Below are 21849 nucleotides of genomic sequence, written 5' to 3'. Positions count from 1 at the left end.
AGATGTTTCCCTATATTTTCTTCTAGAAGCTTTATGGTGCTAGTTCTTATATTTAGGTGTTTGATCCACTTTGAGTTAATTTTTGTGTTGGGTGTAAGATAGGGGTCCTCTTTCATTCTTTTGGCTATTGATAACCAGAGTTCTTCCATGCCCAATTATTGAAAAGACTATTTTGTCCCAGTTCAGAGGATTTGGGGGCCTTGTTCAAAATCAGCTGAACATAGATTTGGTGGTCTATTTCTGCACTCTCAATTCAATTCCATTGGTCAATGCTTCTATCTTTGTGCCAGTACCATGCTGTTTTGACCACTGTGGCTTTATAACAGGTTTTGAAGTCAAGGAATCTTAATCCTCCCACTTTGTTCTTCTTTTTTAGGAATGCTTTTAGCTATTCAGGGTCTCTGTCCCTTCCAGATGAATTTGGTAGTTAGGTTTTCCAAATCTTCAAAGTAGGTTGTTGGAATTTTGGTTGGTACTGTGTTGAATCTGTAGATCAATTTGGGGGGAATTGACATCTTAACTATATTTAACCTTCCTATCCATGAGCAGGGAAAGTCTTTCCACCGATTTAGATCTCCTTTGCTTTCATTTAGCAATGTAATGCAGTTTTCTGTGTGCAAGTCCTTTACATCCCTAGTTAAGTTCATTCCTAAGTACTTAATTCTTTTAGTTGTTATTTTGAATGGAATTTTTTCCTTAACTGACTCCTCAGCTGGGTCATTGCTTGTGTATACAAATGTTACTGATTTTTGCACATTAATTTTATATCCTGCCACCTTACTGAATTTATTAGTTCAAGTAACTTTGCTGTAGATTTCTTAGGATCTTCCAAGTACAGTATCATATAATTTGCAAATAATGAGCTTTGTTTCTTTCTTTCCATTTGGATGCCTTTTATTTCTTTGGCCTGCCCGACTGCTTTAGCTAGAACTTCTAGCACAATGTTGAATAATGTGGTGAAAGTGGGCATCCTTGTCTTGTTCCTGATCTTAGAGGGAAAGCTTTCAGTCTCTCTCCACTGAGTACAATGCTAGCTATCAGTTTTTCATACATTCCCTTCATCATAGTTACCTTTGATTCCTATCTTTTGGAGTGTTTTTATCAGAAAAAGATGCTGAATTCTATAAAATGATTTTTCAGCAACAATCAAGATGATCAAGTGATTTTTCCCTTTTGATTTGTTAACATGCTGTATTACATTAATTGATTTTCTTGTGTTGAACCATCGTTGCATTCCTGGTATAAATCCCACTTGGTCATGGTGTATAATGCTTTTAATGTGCTGTTGGATTCAATTTGCTCATATTTTATTGAGAAATATTGCATTCATGTTCATTAGGGAGATTGGCCTATAATTTTCCTTTCTTACAGCATCTTTACCTGGTTTTGGTATTAAAATGGTATTACGTCATGAAATCAGTTAGGTAGAGTTCCTTTTTTCTCAATTTTTTGGAAAAATTTGAGCAGGATTGGTGTTAGTTCTTTTTGGAATGTTTGATAAAATTCCCCTGTGAAGCCCTCTGTCCCTGAGCTTTTCTTTGTTGGAAGATTTTTTGATGACTGAATCTCTTTACTTGTGATTGGTTTGCTGAAATCTTCTACTTCGATCCTGAGTCAATGCAGCTTGTTTGTGTGTCTCCAGGAATTCGTCCATTTCATCTAAGTTGTCTAGTTTGTTGGCATATAGTTGTTCGTAGTATCCTCTTATGATTTCTTTTATTTCTTCAGGGTCTGTGGTTATGCACTCCTTCTCATTTCTGATTTTATTTGCATCCTCTCTCTTTTTTCTTTGTCAGTCTTGCTAGTGGTCCATCAATTTTATCGACTTTCTCAAACAACCAACTTTTGGTTTATTGATTCTTCCAATTGTTCTTCTGTTCTCCTATTCATTTATCTCTGCTTTAATCTTTGTTATTTCTCTTCTTCTATTTGCTTTGGGGTTAGTTTGCTGTTCTTTTTCAAGTTCCTCCAGGTGCGCTATTAAGTCCTCGATTTTTGCTCTTTCTTGTTTTTTTAATATAGGCATTTAGGACAATAAATATCCCTCTCAGAACAGCCTTTGCCGCATCTCATATGTTCTGATAAGTTTTATTCTCATTTCACTCATCTCCAGATAGCTACTGATTTCTCTAGCAATTTCTTCTTTCACCCAATGGTTGTTTAAGAGTGTGCTATTTAATCTTCACTTATTTGTGAATGTTCTCATTGTTTGGTGATTACTGAGATCCACCTTCATCCCATTGTAATCTGAGAAAATGCTTTGAATAATTTCAATGTTTTTAAAGGTACAAAGACCTGTTTCGTGCCCTAGCATGTGATCTATCCTGGAGAATGTTCCATGAGCACTAGAGAAGAATGTATAACCTTGCGCTTCGGGGTGCAATGATCTATATATGTCTGTTAGGTCTAATTCATTTCTCAAGTTATTTAACTTCTCTATTTCCTTGTTGATCTTCTAGTTGTTCTATCTGTAGAGGAGAGTGGTGCATTGAAGTCTCTACTATTATTGTTGAAACATCTATCACTCTCTTCAGTTTTGCCAATGTCTGTCTCATATACTTTGGAGCTCCTTGATTGGGAGCATAAACATTTATTAGTGTTATATCTTCATGGTGAATTGACCCTTTAATTAGTATATAGTGTCCTTCTTTGTCTCTTATGTCTTTACATTTAAAGTCTATTTTGTTCAATATTAGTGTAGCTATTCCTGCTTTCTTTTGGTTGCAACTTGCGTGGAATACCTTTTTCCATCCTTTCACTTTCAATCTATTTGTATCCTTATGTCTAAGATGAGTCTCTTATAAGCAGCATATAGCTGGATTATATTTCTTAATCTATTCTGCCAAACTGTATCTTTTAATTGGTAAGTTTAGTCCGTTAACTTTCAAAGTTATTACCAAAAAGGCGTTTCTTAAATCCACCATCTTATCTTTTTAATTTTATTTGTCAGATCTATATATTCTTTTCCCTCTTTCTCTTTGTATTCTTCAAATTACCCTTAATGGTACTCTTCAATTCTGTTCCCTCTTCCAGTCCTTCCTCTCTCGTTTTTTTGTTTTTCAGTGGGCAGAACTCCTTTCAGTATTTCTTGTAGGGCTGGTCTTTTTTTTTTTTTTCCAGATTTTTTAATTTTTTTTATTTTATTTTATTTTTATTATTTAAAAAAAGAATTAACAAAACAATTAGAAATCATTCCAATCTACATGTACAATCAGTAATTCTTAATAACATCACATAGTTGCATATTCATCATTTCTTAGTACATTTGCATCGATTTAGAAAAAGAAATAAAAAGACAACAGAATAAGAATTAAAACAATAATAGAAAGAAAAAAAAACAAAAAAAACAAAAACAAAAAACCTATACCTCACATGCAGCTTCATTCAGTGTTTTAACATAATTGCATTACAATTGGGTAGTATTGTGCTGTCCATTTCTGAGTTTTTATATCCAGTTAGGGCTGGTCTTTGGTTGACAAATTCTTTCAGGACCTCTTTGTCTGTGAAAACTTTAATCTCTCTCTCCGTTTTGAAGGACAATTTGGCTGGGTACAGAATTCTTGGCTGGAAGTCTTTCTTTTTCAGGAAATTGAGTATGTCATACCACTGCCCTGCTCCTACTCTTTTGAAAGTCACCCAACACCAATTTAATTATTTTCTACAGGTCTGAACCAGGCATCAGAATAACCCTTTATAAACTTTTCTTTTTCTTGGATCAGTCAACAACCCTAAACTATTCCTTCATTTCAGTTTCCCAAATTTCCCAATTTTAAAGCTTGCTGGGCAGGTCTTCAGGTTATGCCTCTCATTTATGAGCAGACAGATAAATAAGAGGAACAAAAGCAGTCCCTAGAGTATCAAGAACTAAATGAGCTATAGCAGATGTTAACAATATCAAATTGTGTGTATACTGGCTGAAGTACTCACCCGTTTTGGCTGTGTTACTACAATAAAGCTGCAATATTTATCAAAAGTATGTGACACATAAATGAGTCTAATATATACATAGATAGATAAAAAATATATACATAATAAAATATATATGTATATGTAGATAAAATATTGCTTGAAATTAAGTGGGTCAATAAAATTCAGTGTCATTTAGTTATATGGCAATAATACTTTATTTTAAACTGTACTGGTCTTTATCATAACATAAATTTGATATGGACAGCATCGAAACTATCTGAAGAAATGTTAATTGATTATAAATGTACTTAACTAACACATTTGACAACTAGGAAATTATGAACTTCTTCTAATCCAAAACTACTTCTGCATAAACACACAAAAAAAAACCCTGAAAAGTGCATCACAATATCACCTTTTCCATCTCTCCATTATGAAACACAAGAGATAATAACTTTCATAAAGGTCCCCTCAACACAGACGAAATCAGATGTTTAAAAAAAAAATTCCAAGCCAAAGTGAGATGTTTTCAGGGTTGGAATATATTTCTCTACTTGGAAAGTCATACATTACTTGTTCAACATAATCTGAGTCCTTTTTCTGATAACATTTATAAGAAACAGAGGAGTTGGCAGTGGTCCGTCAAAGGACAAATACTTCCTGGATAACTTCCTGCTTGGACTAGTTCCTCCTACACACTTTAATTTGGGTATATGCCTGAAACAAGAAGGATGGTACAAATGCTTTTTATGTAGAGCACTGCCAGAACTTTCATTTAAATTGTCAGCACTCTAGGACAAGCAGTGGAGTATACAGGCTATAAAGAAAAACCATCCAAAACAGTTAGAGGGGCTATTTCAAGGCTTTAACGTTTAATTATATTTCACAGCTGAAACTTATTCTATAATTTAACCATTTTCCCAAAATGTAAAGCACAAAGAAGAGACTAAATAGGAAAATTTCTATTTGAACCAGGTATTAGATACTAGGGAGCTATCATGATTTTCATTAGATACAATAATGGCATTGTGCTCAGTTAACACAATCTCTATATATTTAGAGATGCATACTGAAGTATGTGGGGGTAAAAATAACATGACATTTGAAATTTGCCATAAAAAACTACAGCAGTTTAATTCCCGGAGGCTGTCCATGCCAAAAAAAAAAAAAAAAAACCTACAGCAAAGAAAAAGAAAAAAGGGGTAGATAGATAAAAACTTGTAACTGTTTACTCAAGTTGATGCATTATGTCAGGTTTATTATTCTATTTCTGTCTCTAAATACTTGTTCTAAAATATTAACTATTTTCATCATAAATTCTTAAGCAGATACAAAATTGAACATAAATCATAATCTCAATGTGTTCAATATGTGCGTGTGAAAGAAAATACTATAATATATTACTGGTAAGTATTTATCTCTGGATGTTGTGATGGCAGAGATTTTTTATTTTTTCCTTTGTAAATTTTGGTATTTTACAAATCCTCCAAAATATGCATGTATTGCTTTCAAAATAAAACAAGCTATTAAGAAATATCACTGTACTTGATTTCAGAAAACAGAAGAGAATGTTGTGAATACATTTATTCTAAATGGTCCATTTACTTTTCTACAGAGCACTGTATGATTGAGAAGCACCATAAAGAACAACAGAAAAATGTCTTGTGGGGAAAAACAAGTTAATATTGAATAATAACTTGTTCTTACAATGTAAAATTGGAAAGCTATCTTTTGTTCAGTATAAGCAAAATACTGGGGCTTTAATTAAGCAAACATGTTTTCCAATGTGATTATCTTTCCTAAAATGACAGTCTCATCAAAGTTTCTAATCACTTAAGATCTCAGCTTTGTAAGTCAGAGATTTTCCTGTTGATCCTTCACATTCCAGTTTCTATAACTGGACAGAACATTTCAAAAATTGAGTTAAAATGATTTGTTTTTCAACAAAGAGCACAGTGATCATTGTCACTTACATAGCCATCACTCAGAAAAGGAATTTTCCATTTACATAGTAAAACATCCATTAAAGTGTCAACAATAGATACTTTGAAATTACTGTAAATGTCTTTATCCCCTATCCCAGGAAAAAACAATATTGTCCTTAATACAATTACCACAGTATTCTTACTATCTGAAATATAATTCCCCAATTTTCACAATGGTAATCTCATCATTTTGATAATATTCTGCAGAAATCTCATTTTGTTCACATGGCAGTTTCTGCCTAAGTGAAAAGGATATCATGTCAGCTACAAAGTCTCCTCCACCCCTACTGTTTAAGCTACAAATATTGTTTCCTTGACACTAAGCCAAGAGGAAGTTTGCTTTGCACCTTCTTATGCTGTTCTTGGTTCTGACAGTTCCGGACTTCAGTTTAAATGAAAAGTCATAAACCTAGACTAAATGTAGACTAGTTTCACGGATTCTAACAAAGAGGTCATAAGGAAGCTAGGAAGCATTACCAACAGACTCAAAGTATAGGAGATCTTGATCTTTACTTATGTATCTCATTATACAACGTCAAAGCTTTGACTTTCCATAAGAATCGATTCTAAGACTTCATCTATTTAAAACCCTAAGGAGAAATATTGGCAGCTGGGACACTAGAGGATAAGAAGCCTCTGTATACAGGGACCGGATCTAGATGGCAGAATGAGACACTTACGGTTCTATCCCCCCACAGAAGCTTTAAACAACCAGCAAGAACTGGCAGAAGTAGCTTTCTCAAAGCTCCAAAAATAGTTAGAAGACTGCAGTAACAGCAAGGGCCAAATCAAGAAAAAGGCTACTAAAAAAGCAGGAGGCTTTCCTTGTGCCCTGGATGGCCCCCCACCCATCTCTCACTGTCTTGGCGCAAAGACATAAAACCAGTTCTGGAGGCAGTAAAGTTGCAAATACTGGGGGCATGTATATCTGGCCCAATCTGTCTGGTGGTGACCTACATGCACAAAACATGCTGTGCACATAGTAGGTAGGTCACAGAACTCCCCTTAGGAACACTGTAGGAGAGTAGTCAAGTTGATGTCCACGGCAAGGAAATGCTACCTGTAGGATATAGAGTGCAATTCTTGGACCATGAGCAAACTGTTCCATAGGAATATGGGGATATTCAGAACCACATACACAGGGAAATTCCTAGGGTTACACACACATGCCCAAGATAAGATGCATGCCCAGAAAGACTCAGGCAGGCCCCTATGCTTTTGCCAAGAGCTATTCACTAAACTAAACCGTATGGATAAGTCTGAAGAAGAGTACTCATAGGTCAATGTGCAAAAACTAACTGGGAAAGGTGTTTTCTTTTTTCCCTTCTTTTTTTTTTTCTCATTATTTCCTGGCATTCAAGGACTCAAATGTCATGAAACTCACTGGATACATGCTTAAGGAACAGATGCCTCAGAGTCTAAATTCCAATGATAGCATTAAGATATCAAAATGTCCAGATTTCAACAAAAGATTACCAAACATACAAAGAAACAAGAAATAATAATCTCCAGGCAAAGGAGATTACAATATTAGAAATGGTCAATCAGGAAGAACAGACCTAGAACATACCGGACAAAGATTGTTAAAAAATCATCCTAAATATACTCGAAGAGATAAAGTAAAACATGGGCAAATAACTAAAAGAAATCAGGAAAATGATAGTTGACCACAAAGAGAATATCAATTAAAAGATGGAAATTATGAAAAGGAACAAAACAGAACTGAAACCACAATAGCAAATTAACAATTCCCTAGATGTATTGTAAGGTGGGAGTAAAGTTCTTTGTTATAATCATATGTTCTCGGTTAAATGCCAGAGGAGTAGCAGTCATTTATTTTAAAATTTTAGTATTTGCTTTCTCTGCAAGTTCTAAATAACAGTTTTATATAAAAACTACCGCAGATTTAAGATTAATGAAGATGACTAGGATAGTTGTTTGGACTAACAGATCTACCTAAAGAGAATCAGATTTTTAGTTTCCCTAATTACCTTTCACTGCTATATGCAGAAAAAGGAACAGGTTTTTTTTTCTTAACCTTTTTTATTATATAGTATAACATATATACAAAGCAAAGAAATAAAAAAGCAATAGTTTTCAAAGCACTCTTCAACAAGTAGTTACAGGACAGATCTGAGTCTGTCATGGGCTACTGTGTGATCCTCTCATATTTTTCCTTCTGGCTGCTCTAGAATATAGGAGGCTAGAAGGCTTAAATTTTTTAATTAACACAATCGACTTTTCCTTCTTTTATTGTGAAAAATAACATATATGCAAAAAAGGTATAAATTTCAAAGCACAGCACCACAATTAGTTGTAGAACATATTTCAGAGTTTGACATGGGTTACAATTTCACAACTTTAGGTTCTTACTTCTAGCTGCTCTAAAATAATGGAGACTAAAAGAGATAATAATTTAACGATTCGGCATTCATATTCGTTTGTTAAATCCTATCTTCTCTGTATAAATCCACCATCACCTTTGATCTTTCCATCTTTCTCTTTAGGGGTGTTTGGGCTACAGCAATTCTAAATTTTTCACATTGGAAGGGTATATCACTAATGTGGGGTAGAGATAGAACTATCTGATGTTCTGGAAAGGCTGGGCTGGGTTTCAGGACTTATCTGGACCAGGGACACATGTGGAGGTTGTAGGTTTCTGGAAAGTTACTCTACTGCATGGAACCCTTGTGGAATCTTATAAATTGCCCTAGGTGTTCATTAGGATTTGCTGGAATGGTCCTGGTTGGGGGTTGGCAAGTTATGAAAGGCAGCAAGGTCTAATGGAAACTTATGTAATAGCAACCTCCACAGTAGCCTCTCGACTCTATTTAAACTCTTTGTGCCACTGGTATTTTATTAATTACACTTCTTTTCCCCCTTTTGATTAGGATGGAATTGTTGATCCCATGGTGCCAGGTCTGGATTCATCCCTGGGAGTCCTCTCCCATATCACAAGGGAGACTTCCACCCCTGGATGTCATGTCCCATGTAGGGGGGAGGGCAATGATCTCACTTGCAGAATTGGGCTTAGAGAGAATGAGGACACATCTGAGCAACAAAAGAGGTCCTCCAGCAGCAAGTCTAAGGCATGCCTATAGATAATCTAAGCTTCTCTGCTATATACATAAGTTTCACAAGAGTCAGCCTCATGATCAAAGGCATGCCCTACTGATTTGGGTGTCTCTAAAGTTTGACACAGTATCAGGGGATTCCTGATAAGGTTTAATCCTGGTAAGGTTTAATAGTTCCATATTCTTTCTCCTCTCCCTCAGAGGACTTTGCCAATACTTTTTGATTATCTGCTTAAGATACTCTAGGATGTAGGAACAGTAGGAACTGTTTAAACTGTAGGAACAGTTTAAAGTACAGTACAATAATAATTCAGGGTGAAAGTCTTAAAATTAATAGACATGATATGGATTAAACAAGTCAAAAGACTTGGTTTACTGGTTTGTTAGAAAAATAAGCTATGTGTACTTTTGGAAAACTAAACCTGGTGCTGGTGCTCTAACAATTCTATAGGCAAAGAAGATAATTTCCTTTTAGAAGTATCTATTAAATATTTTGTAAACACTAAAACAATGAATGAGAAAATATTGGCCATGGGGGATATGTCACTTTTGATTATGATTTATCTGGTTTTTTAAAAAGCATTTTATGAAAGCATTTTTATGAATGCCTTGTTTTTCTTAAGAATGGTTTCTCTTGCCTTTTCTTCCCTCTACCTCTACCTAACACATTCTCTTTGGAAACTACATGGTGCTTACCATGACGTTTCTGGATACTTTATTAAATATTGCATGTGTCTACAATGGGAACTTAATAAAATAATAAGTACTAGTTCAAAACGGGAAACCACAGGACCAAGGCGAAGATTGATGGTATAAAATGCTTTTCTCTCTCCCTAAGTGTGTATGTTTTCTCATACCATCTTAGATATAATCAGGTACATGCTGAAAGGAAAAGGAATCACAGAATTTGCACTATTAGTGGAGAATATTCCTCTACCCAGAGCCATTCAAGTAACTGTCTCTAACCTGTTTTGGCTAAGATGGTCCTCCCTCAGGGAAGGATGATTACTGGGGTCTTGGGTGGGTAAGGAAGAGACATAACGAAGTAAGCAAAGTATCAACAGACCTAACACAGAGGCTTACATATTATTTATATTACAAAATGATATACATCAGTGACAGCAGAACAGACTTCCTATGGAAAATAAATCTGGGAGGTGAATCTGTGAGAAGTTCCCCATTTAGTAGTCATGAAGTATATAAACAGCTTAGGGACATAGAAAATATATTCATTTTATTATTTTGAGCATTGAATCAATATTTGTACCTAGCCTATTTGAATAATATATTGTTCTCAAACAGATGGTTTCAGTTGGGACATTGTGTATATAAACCACTATCATCGATCTGCTCTGTCTTCTCACGCTGTATAGTACTAAAAAAAGAACCTGAATGTTCTTGAATTTGTATGTTTAATAGTTACCCTTTTACACTAAAAAAAAATTCCCTAGAAAGTTTCAACAGTAGATTGGTGCTGGCAGAAGAAATAATCAGAGAACTGAAGATAAGACAATTGAAATCATTCAGATTGAGAAGCAGAAAGAATAGTGAGGGCCTGAGGAACCTGTGGGACACCATCAGATGTACTAATAAATAAAATGAAATATATATAGCTTCTGGGAGTCCCAGAAGGAAAAGAAAGAAAGAAAGAGAAGAGCGGATATTCAAAGAAATAATGGTTGAGACCTACTAATTTTAAGAAAAAGACAGAATATACATATCCAAGACACTCCAAGAACTTCAAACAGGATAAACTCAAAGAGACCTATGCTGCAACATATTTCAATCATACTGTCGAATGACAAAGATAGAGAATTCCCAAAGCCACAACAGAGAAGCAACACGTCACATACAAGGGAGATACAATAAGATTAAGTGCTGATTTCTCATTGGAAACTATGGAAGCAAGAAGGTAGGGAGTGGATATATTTAAAGTGCTCAAAGCAAAAAGCTGCCAACCAAGAATTCTACATCTGGCAAAAGAATCTTTTAAAAAAAAAGGAGATTAAGACAGCCCCAGATAAACAAAAGCTGAAGAGAGTCTGTTACCACTAGACTAGCCCTACAAAAGATGCTAAAAAGAATTCTGCATGTTGAAAGAAAAGGACAATAGACAATAGATTGGAGGTATATGAAGAAATAAAGATCTCCTGTGAGGGTAATATCATGTGGGGGGGGGTGGCGCCCAGGGGCAACAGAGCCCGAGGGCAACTGACAAGTGTACCTTCCTAGCTGACAGAAGTGTTGTAGAAGCATCGGCTTTCCTTGAATTAAGGTATCTTTCCCTGGATGCCTTAGTTTGGACAATTTCTCTTCCTTCCTTGTTAACTTGTAACTTACTAAATTCCCCTTTATAAAAGCCCTTCTGGTTTGGTATATCATATTCCAGCAGCTAGTAAACTAACACACAGGTTTTAGGCAATTTCTATATCATAATGTTTATTTTCATATTATTCTTGCAATAAAGTAATGATTTTGACAAAACTAAGAAAATTACTAATCCAATCTACTCATTCTACAGTGGAGGAAATGATTTGGTAAGGAACATACATAAAACACTCAGGGCTGCAATGTAGAGTCAACTTTTTAAATATGGAAGAGTATTCAATTTTAAAAACTACATGTCTCCTTTCCACCAAAAAAACTACACTTGAGTACTATGGGAACAGATTATGTGATATACTTCAGAAGAAAAAACACTAGGGTAATTCAACAAACATTTATGGATCAACTGCAAAGCCCTATTCTAAATGCTATGTCACATATACAGACAACTAAGATATAGGGTGTGCTCTTTAAACATTTACAACGTAATGAAGAAGACAGACATAAACAACTCTTCATATAAGATGGAATGAAACAGAAACGTGAACCACTAACTTCAACTTGGGACACTGAGGAAAAGGTCATGGATCAAAGAGTATATGTGGTGAACCTTAAAGAATGAGTGTAAGTTCACCATGTGGCAAAGCTACTGCACTGCATAACTCCAGAAGATGGCCTTACAAGGTGACCCAGCTGGAAAGAGAAGGGACAAAGGACACATCAAGCTAAGGATAAGTATAAGCAATGGCTGGACAGGCTTAAATAAATCTTCAGGCAAAGGTGAACTGTTTGGTATGGCTAAAATGCATGGATAATAAGAGCAGGGAGAAACAGAGACAGGATTGGAAATATCAACTAGGGCCAACCAAGCCAGGGTAGCTTTTCAGATAAAGCCAGCATAAACTGAAACATTTAACTTGTGCTCAAGGAAAAGAGATCTAACAGAAGTAAGGGAACTGAGAAAAAGAGTCTAGAGAATAATAAGACTTGAATGAGAATAGCCTTGAATCAGCCATCAGGAATAAAAAGAACATGAGACTAGAAAAGGGACAAGTGATAGAACAAGTCATGGAAGAACATTGTAGAGGTGTTGGCAATACAATCTGTCACTTTCTGAAACATCTGATTTAAGGTAGTATGAGACTCAAAATATTCAACACATGATCCAGTTACTTTAACAAGTTTAGCATCTATCATAGTAAACCTTAGAACAAATATGCACATGCTCAGTACCTTCACTTTCCCAGGCCTGGAGCTGATCTTGATCCCTGGTAGCACTGCCCAACACCTCCCGAGGTACAGGTTCCATTCGTGCATCTACTTTCTCTTGATAAGAAGACTGGTTAAACTCCTCAACGGCCTTTTGGAAAAATAAGTTCAGTTCCTCAAAGTTCATGGCCTGGAGCTCTTCATAAAGTTCTACTTGTTGGGCTTCTTCCAGCTCATTCCAGAACTGTAGCAGGTGTTCTTGCCCAGCTTTGGACAATCTGTGTTGGAGGTCATTAACATTCATAATGCTCTGCTAGCCAAGTTCTGTGAAAATAAGGCGTAATTTCTGCTCCTGTAAGCCTAAAAGAGGAACGAAATTAATAGCAGATAGAAGTCCAACCTCTAAACCTGAAGTTGTCCCTACTAAAAATAAGTACATCAAAAAAAAAACTTGTTAAAGAAATTAACTTTTACTTTTCAAATACTCATTATTAGTAAGAGATCAAATTTTAAGACAACAATTAGAATTAAGTATTTTACCTACTCTGATTTACTCTTCAACACCTCTATGACATCTGTGCTACTACTATCCCTATTTTACAGTTTAGGACACTAAGGCACAGAACGATAAACAAACCACCCAATCGGTAGTGCTGGGATAGGAACCCAGGTGGTCTGATTTCAGGGCTCACACTCCTTAACTTCCACATTTAACTGCCTCAGTTCGATTCCTCTGACCGCTAAGCTACCCCTGAAAAAAATACTCAGCAGCTTATATTTTCAGCTGTTCTCCTTTTATATCCAGGGTTAGAATTAATTCTGTTCTGTTCAGAATACGAGATTCAGGAAGACAAGATCACCCATAATCACGAAAATACATTTTATTTCAATAGAAGTTTCTGTATAAAAGCAACATGCCCATTATCTCTACTTAAACCTCAGTTAAAGAGACAAGCAATACACACATAACAACACAAAATGCTAAGCTTAATAGTGCTAAAAAAAAGTTTTTAATCTAGCAGCCTAATATAGATAAATGCAAAAGACAAGCATTATCTAGAAAGAGTTCAAAAAGTGATCTAGCTGGGCTTCCTGGGTAGAGCAGAAAATTAGGAAACAAGCAAATCCAAGGTGGCAATGAGAAGTAAGCATGTGTGAAAAGAGTAGTGAGAAAATTGAAGTTTTATGCAGAATTATGGGAAATTATGTAGTAGTATAGGGCTAGGCCATGGAAAGCCTTGAAAATTGAGCAGAGAATTTATTATCTAACATATTCAGTATTAGGAAACCAGCGGTAGATGTTAGGAAGCCAGTGGTAGATTAGTAACCAGTGAAATGTCACCATACTTTTAGAAGATGGGAGACAGGAACATTTGCACAGGATAGATTGTAAGAAGGACAGCTAAAAGCAGTAAATAAGTTAAGACAATGGCAGGTATGAAAAACCAAGGCTCTGAACCAAATTAGTTGCAGAGGAAATAAGAACGAAAGGGATAAATTTGAGGTCATTGTAAATAACCACTGCTGCATTGTAGCTGTTTGGACATGAGGGATAGAGGGAAAGCAAGTCCTGAAGAAACAAGAAAATGAGGTTCAAAAAAGTTAAGTAATTTGCCCAAGGCTACATATGTAATAGGTAAGAAAACAGGAATTTTAACCTAAATCTGACTCTCAAAGCCTTTGTTTTTGCTATACCGTGCCTCTCAAAGAAAGCAGTGCAAATACCAAGAAACCAATCCAAGGTGTAATTTAAAAGAGAAGTGGTAACCAGCATTGGGCTCTGGAGTCAGATTGGCTGGGTTCATATCCTAGCTATAAACCTTTCTAATTTTGTGGCCTTGAACAAGTTACTTAACTTTTCTGTGCCTCAAATTTTTCACATCTGTAAAATGGGGATGATGACAGTACTTACCTCATATGGTTAAGTGAATTAATAAGTTAATATAATGAACAGTATTTAAAGCAGTACCTGGCCTAGAAACCCTCTATAAACACTATTAGCTACTATTATATAAGTGAAATTTGTGCTCTTGATCACTAATCACAACCTCCAAACAAGAAGAGAGCTACTCTCTGAGTTGGGCATTGAAGGAAGAAAAGAAGTTTGCCAATGATGCAACTGGTAAGAGTAAATCCAGTCAATCGAAACAGTATGAAAAATGTCTAAGAAAGTAAGGAGGTATTCAAGGAGCAAGGCATAACACCAGGATATGGGTGGTAAACGGTGACAGATGAGGCCAAACTTTGATCATTTCTGCTATTTCTGTTGCATGAAAGATGATGAGTCCACAGCCAACCTTCTCACTTACTTATGTGAATAAGTTACTCCTAAAAATTCCCTTTTAATGTGCAAAGATACATTAACAGACAATGTATGAGGAAAACTGTTTGACATTCCTGTGTCCTTATTCATTCATTCAGCAAATATTTAATGAGCACTTACTGTGCATCAGGCACTGATCAAATATCACAGCAATGAACAAAGTGAAGTGTCTACCCACAGTCCTGTGTGAGAGATGGACAGACACATAAAATATTAAGACAGCAAATAAAGTGGGATAGGGGCTAAAAAGCAATGGAGGTAACGACAGCTATTTTGACAGACAAGTCAGATAGGGACTCTGTAGAGCTGACATCTGAGAATACAAGCATACCTTGTTTTAATGCACTTCAAATGCACTCCAAAGATATCGCATTTTTTACAAATTGAAGGTTTGTGGCAACCCTGCATCGAGCAAGTCTACTGGCACAATTTTCCCAACAGCACTGTGCTCATTTCATGTCTTTGTGTCACATTTGGGTAATTCTCACAATATTTAAAACTTTTTCATTTTTATTATATTTGTTATGATGATTTGTGATCAGAGATCTTTGTCACTATTGTTAATTGTTTGGGGGTGCCACAAGTGGCACTCATATAAGATGACAAACTTAATAAATGCATGTGTTCTGACTGCTCTACTGATCAGCATTCCCTCTCTCTCCCTCTCTTCAGGTCTCCTTATTCCCTGAAATAACAATATTGAACTTAGGCCATCCAGTAACACTACAATGCCCTCTAGGTGTTCAAGTGAAGGGAAGGGTCGCATATCTCTCATTTTAAGTCAAAAGTTAGAAATGATTAACTTTAGTGAGGAAGGCATGTTGAAAACCAAGAAGAGCTGAGAGCTAGGCCTCTCCACCCAGTAAGCCTAGTTGTGAATGCAAAGAATAGTTCTTGAAAGAACTGAAAAGTGCTACTCCAGTGAACAAATGAATGATAAGAAAGCGCAACAGCCTTTCTGCTGATAAGGAAAACATTTTAGAAGTCTGGATAGATCAAACCAGCCACAACACTCCCTTAAGCCAGAGCCTAATCCAGAGCAAGACTAAATTTTCTTTAAGTCTATAAAAGATGAGAGAGGTAAGGAAGCTGCAGAAGAAAAGCCTGAAGTTGGCAGAGTTTGGTTCACGAAGCTTAAGGAAAGAAGTAGTCTCCATAACATAAAGGTGCAAAGTGAAGTAGCAAGTTCTGATGTAGAAGCTACACAAGTTATCCAAGAGATCCAGTTGAGATAATGGATGAAGGTGGCTACAATAAACAACAGGATTTCAATGTAGAGAAAACAGCCTTATGTTGGAAGAAGATGCCATCTAGGACTTTCATAGTTAGAAGTCAATGCCTGGCTTCAAAGATCAGGCTGACTCTTATCAGGGACTACTGCAGCTGCTGACTTTAAGTGGAAGCCAGTACTCATTTACCATTCAAAAAAACCCTAGGGCCCTTAAGAATTATGCTAAATCTTCTCTGCCTGTGCTCTATAAACGGAACAACACAGTCTGGATGTCAGCACATCTGTTTACAACATGGATCACTGAATATTTTAAGCCCACTATTGAGATCTACTGCTCACAAAAAAATATTTCTTTTCAAAATATCGCTGATCATGGACAAAGCACCTAGTCACCCAAAAGTTCTGATGGAGATGTACAAGAACAGTGTTGTTTTCATACCTTTTAACACAACACCTATTCTGCAGCCCAGGATTAAGGAGTCATTTTGTCTTATTATTTAAGAAATATATTTCATAATGCCATAGCTGCTTCAGATAGCAATTCCTCTAATGCACCTGGGAAAAGTCAATTAAATACCAGCTAAAAAGAATTTCCCACTCTACATGCCCTAAAAACATTCGTAATTCATAGGAGGAGGTCAAAAATACTGACATTAACAGGAGTTTGGAAGAAGTTGATTCCAGTCCTCATCAATGACGTTTTCAAGGGGTTCAAGGCCTCAGTGAAGTAACTGAAGATGTGGTGGAAACAGCACGAGAACTAGAATTAGAAGTGGAACCTGAATATGTGACTTGAACAGATGAGGAACTGCTTCTTATGGATGAGCAGAGAAAGGGATTTCTTGAGATGGAATCTACTCCCAGTGAAGCTGTTATGAACATTTTTGAAATGACAACAAAGGATTCAGAATATTCTATAAACTTAGTTGATATAGCAGCAGCAGTGTTTGAGAGGATCAACTCCAATTCTGAAAGAAGTTCTAACTGTGGGTAAAATGCTATCAAACAACATTGCCTGCTACAGAAAAATCTTTTGTGAAAAAGAGTCAATCAATATAGCAAATGTCACTGTCATCTTATTTTAAGAAATAGCCACAGCTACTCCAACCTTCAGCACCCACCACCCTGATCTATCAGCAGCAATCAACATCAAGATAACACTCTCCACCAGTAAAAATATTATGAATTACTGAAGGCTAAGAGTATGGTTAGCATTTTTAGCAATAAAGTATTTTTAAATTAGGATATGTACAATCTTTAAGACATAATGCTATTGCACACTTAACAGACTACAGTATGGTGTAAACATAACTTTTATATGTACCAGGAAACCAAAAATTCATGTGACTCGCTTTACTGCAATTGTCTGGAACCAAACCCACAATACTTCCAAGGTGTGCCTGTACACATGAATGAAGAAAAGGGACAAGTTATGAATCTGGGGGAGGAGCACTCTAAGTAAAGGAAACAGCAAGTACAGTAGTCCCCAGACAGAAATGTGCTCGGCATGTCCGTGGAAGAACAAGAAGGCCCACGCAGCGGAAACAGAGTGACTAACAGAGTGATCAGAAATGAGGCTGAAGGAGTGGACAGAGATAGATGAGGCAGAACCTTGTGGGTTAAGTTAAGGACTTTGGGTTCAGGAAGCCACTGAGGAATTTGACCAGGGGAGAACCACAAACTGATTTAAGTTTCAAAAGGAAACTTCTGAAATTCTGCTGCTACACTGGAAAAAGACTGTCCACCAGCCAGCAACCTTCAGAGATGAAGAAGGAAAATGTCTCCCAGGGATCTTCATGAAACAGGAAGTCAGGAGAAGAAGCTAGCAGATGACACTGTGTTCATCATGTGCCCTTCCAGATGAGAGAGGAACCTGACCATGTTCACCATGTGCCTTTCCAGATGAGAAACTCTGACTATGTTCACCACGTGCCCTCTCACTTGAGAGAGAAACCCTGAACTTCATCGGCCTTCTTGAACCAAGGTTATCTTTCCCTGGATGCCTTTGCTGGACACTTCTATAGAGTTGTTTTAACTGGGACATTTTCTCAGCCTTAGAACTGTAAACTAGCAACTTATTAAATTCCCCTTTTTAAAAACTATTCTGTTTCTGGTATATTGCATTCCGTCAGCTAGCAAACTAGAACAGACTAATTGTAATTGAGGCAAAAGTTAAACTACTGCAATAGAATAGATCAGAAAATCATGGTCATGTTAAGTATGAGATGCCTATTACACATCCAAGTAGAAATGCTGATTAGATAGCAAATGTAGTCGTCTGGAGTTCAGAAGTGATAGTGGAGCCAAAGATAGAATTTTCAAGGTCATGAGCACATATAATGTTAAGTTCTAGATTGAATGAGATCCCCTAAAGAGTATAGACAGATACAAAAGAACAGGCAGGAGACTGAGCCCTACACATTCATTACAACAGTAAAAAACATTTCTACTGCTTTATATAGGTCTCAAGAGAGATGATGTGATTATTTTTTAATTTAAAAAACATAAAAAAGATAACATTTATATTAAATTCATCGAAAGATTATGGTCTTACCTAACATCTCATTTACACTACTGTATTTGCTCAGAGTTAAGGGAGTATGTTGTCATGAAAAGACCGGGTAAGAGATTAGTCCTAGTTCTTGGTCTATCTCCATCACTTGACACTGTGCACATCATTTTACAATGCTTGCAGACATTTCTTCATCCTTACAATGAAGATAATACAACCAGCCTTTCTCATACAACCTCAAATGAGAATAAAGAGTGCTCTATTAAAAAGCATACTTAAATATATTTTAAGATATAAATCAAAATTCTCTTAAAACGTCTTAGATAACCATCTATCTTCAAATGCTTGAGAAAATGGATTCATGCAAATAAGACAACTATCTTAGTCTGCCAAAGCTACCAGAATGCAACATACTAGAGATGGATCAGCTTTTAATAATGGGATTTATTTAGTTAAAAATTTATAATTCTTCATATGGTCACCTTTAGAAAACGCTTGTAAGAAAACAGGGGCCTAGATTGTAAGCTTTTAGAGCAGACACATTAAGTCTGGAGTGGAAATGATTATTTCTGGATTCTGAGAGGCTGTTATATATATATATATATATATATATATATACACTATATATATATATATATACACAATATATATATATATACACAATATATATATATATACACAATATATATATATATATAGATACACTATATATATATATATATATATATATATATATATATATATATACACACCTGATATTTAAAGATAAAAACAAAGCCGAACAGGTTGGGGTTAAAGCACTTCAGAACATAGGGGTAAGGAAGACAGCACTAATTTTAGAACTACACATACCCTTTGAGACCAATGGAAAAAAGTTTTATTCAGTCTGGAACTGAAATTTCTGTAGTGCATAATCTAATTCAACCTATCTGTATAGTTCAGTTGAACAACTAAAACACAAGGAGCCCAGGATAAGAAAGAGGTCCTTTAATCCTGTATAGATTATTGTAACGCCTAAATACATCCTAGAGTATATTAAGCAGATAATCAAAAAGTACTGGCAAAGTTCCCTGAGGGAGGGGAGACAGACTATGAAACTATTAAACCTTACCATCAGGGAATCCCCTGATACTGTGTCAAACTTTAGGGAAACTCAAATCAATAGGCCATGCCCTCAATCAGGAGGCTTACTCCTGTGAAGCTTATGTAGGTAGCATAGAAGCTTAGACCACATATAGGCATGCCTAAGAGTTACTTCTGGAGGAGCTCTTTTGTTGCTCAGGTGTGGCCTCAGTCTCTCTAAGCTCAACTCTGCAAGTGAGATCATTGCCCTCCCCACCACGTGGAACATAACATCCAGGGGTGAAAGTCTCTCTGGCAACATGGGAGATGACTACAGGGAATGAATCCAGACCTGGCACTATGGGATCAACAATTCCATTCTGACCAAAAGGGGGAAAAGAAGTGTAAGTAATAAAGTATCAGTGGCAAAGAGAGTTCAAATCTAGTCAAGAGGCTACTCTGGAGGTTTCTCTTACACAACCTTCAATTAGACCTTGCTATCTATCATAATCTGCCAACCCCCAGCCAGGACCATTCCAGCCAATCCTAAAGAACACCTAGGGCAATATATAAGATTCCAAAAGGGTTCCATGCACTAGAGTAAATTTCCAAAAATCTACAACCTCCAGATGGGTCCCTGGTCAAACAACTCCTAAAACCTAGAGGCCATACTCTCTCCAGAACATCAGACAGTACCATCTCCTTACCCCATATTAGTGACAGACCCTTCCTATATGAAAAATTTAGAACTGCCATAGCCCAAACACCCCTAAAGAGAGGGATGGAAAGTTCAAAGGTGATGATGGAGTTACACAGAGAAGACAGGATTTAACAAATGAATATGAATGCTGAATCATTAAATTATCTCTTTTACTCTCCAGTATTTTAGAACAGCTAGAAGTAAAAACCCAAAATTGTGGAATTGTAACCCATGTCAAATCTGAAATATGTTCTACAACTAACTATGGTGCTATGCTTTGAAATTTATAGCTTTTTTGTATATATGTTATTTTTCACAAATAAAGAAGGAAAAAAAGTTGATTGTGCTGATAAAAAAGTATTTAAGCCCTCTAACCTCCTATATTCTAGAGCAGTTAGAAGGAAAACTATGAGAGAGTTGTATGGTAGCCCATGACAATCTCTGGGATCTGTCCTGTAACTTTTTTGTTGAAGAATGCTTTGAAAACTATTGCTTTTTTATTTCTTTGCTTTGTATGTATGTTATATTATACAATTTAAAAAGTTAAAAATAAAAAAAAAGTTTATAGTTCTTCAGAGGAAAGGCAGCTAGCTTTCATCTGAAGCACTGGCCTTCTCTTCTGACTTTTGGGTTCCAGTGTTCTTCCCCGGGGCAATTCCTTTCTGCATCGCCAACTGTCTGGGCTGAGCTAGGAAGGCTGAGATGAGGTATGCTGAGCCACTTGGGCTGGGCAGCACTGAGCTCTCTTCTAACCTCTGTCTTTTAAGCCTCCAGCTAATTAAACATCACTTGTTGCAGAAGCTAAGTGCAGATGTAATTAGCCATAGAAGAGTTTCACATGCTAATGATTCAAGTCCACAACAAAAGATCTAGGCATTGAGTGGGTCACAGCGGCTCAGCAGGTAGTATCTCGCCTGCCCTGCCTGAGACCTGGGTTCGCTTCCTAGTGCCTGCCCATGTTAAAAAAAAAAAAAAAAACTAGGAACCATCAACTGGCCAAATTGACATCTGACCCTAACTACCATAAAACTAATTGGTTAATCTTTGATATCTAGGGCTAGTCTGTAGATAATCAGTAGTTGGCAAATGTTGACCAAGTTACATGTGCTCATTTACATATCGTGTGAATGCTCACAAGGAAATCGTACTTGAGATGTGGACAAGAATAATTTATCCATGATGTTTATCTTGAGGCAGATGAAACCACCTACATGTCACAAAAATGTTTCCCATTAATTCTGTAAGAGGTGTATATGTGCTATGATAAGAGCAGTGAATAGGGAAGTCCAGCTAGAATTTTACTTTGACAACCAAAGTCTGAAAAAGTTGAAGATCTGCTCTGGAAATTATGACAGATTTTGGTACATGCCCATAGTCTAATGCAATAACCTCAAAAAAAAAAGATAAATTTGGTAACAATCCACCATTATCAAATACCTTTACTAGGATTTAAATACAAGTATTAAAGAAACCTAGTATTTCCCCTTCTTTTCTGGTCTCCCTCCTGCCCCTATCTCTG

General features: G+C 36.2%; 1 protein-coding gene across 7 annotated transcripts in view; it reads right to left on the bottom strand.

The window, feature by feature from the left end:
* Nucleotides 1-21849, bottom strand: part of UAP1 (UDP-N-acetylglucosamine pyrophosphorylase 1) — a 43702-nt gene that overhangs the window by 20557 nt on the left and 1296 nt on the right. For 4 of the 7 annotated variants that reach the window (XM_077156723.1, XM_077156726.1, XM_077156727.1 and 1 more), the window contains exon 2: nucleotides 12527-12862. The exons of 2 other annotated variants lie outside the window; for them this stretch is intronic. In XM_077156723.1, the coding sequence (XP_077012838.1) occupies nucleotides 12527-12806 (280 nt within the window). In that variant the 5' untranslated portion in view covers nucleotides 12807-12862. Of the gene's footprint in view, nucleotides 1-12526; nucleotides 12863-14945; nucleotides 15008-21849 lie in introns of all 7 variants that reach the window. One more of the 7 variants, XM_077156724.1, reaches the window with a different exon arrangement.

Source organism: Tamandua tetradactyla, chromosome 4 (assembly GCF_023851605.1).
Source record: "Tamandua tetradactyla isolate mTamTet1 chromosome 4, mTamTet1.pri, whole genome shotgun sequence".
Taxonomy (NCBI): Eukaryota; Metazoa; Chordata; class Mammalia; order Pilosa; family Myrmecophagidae; genus Tamandua; species Tamandua tetradactyla.
Note: the sequence above shows the minus strand (reverse complement) of the source record. Positions and strands in the feature narration are given on the sequence as shown.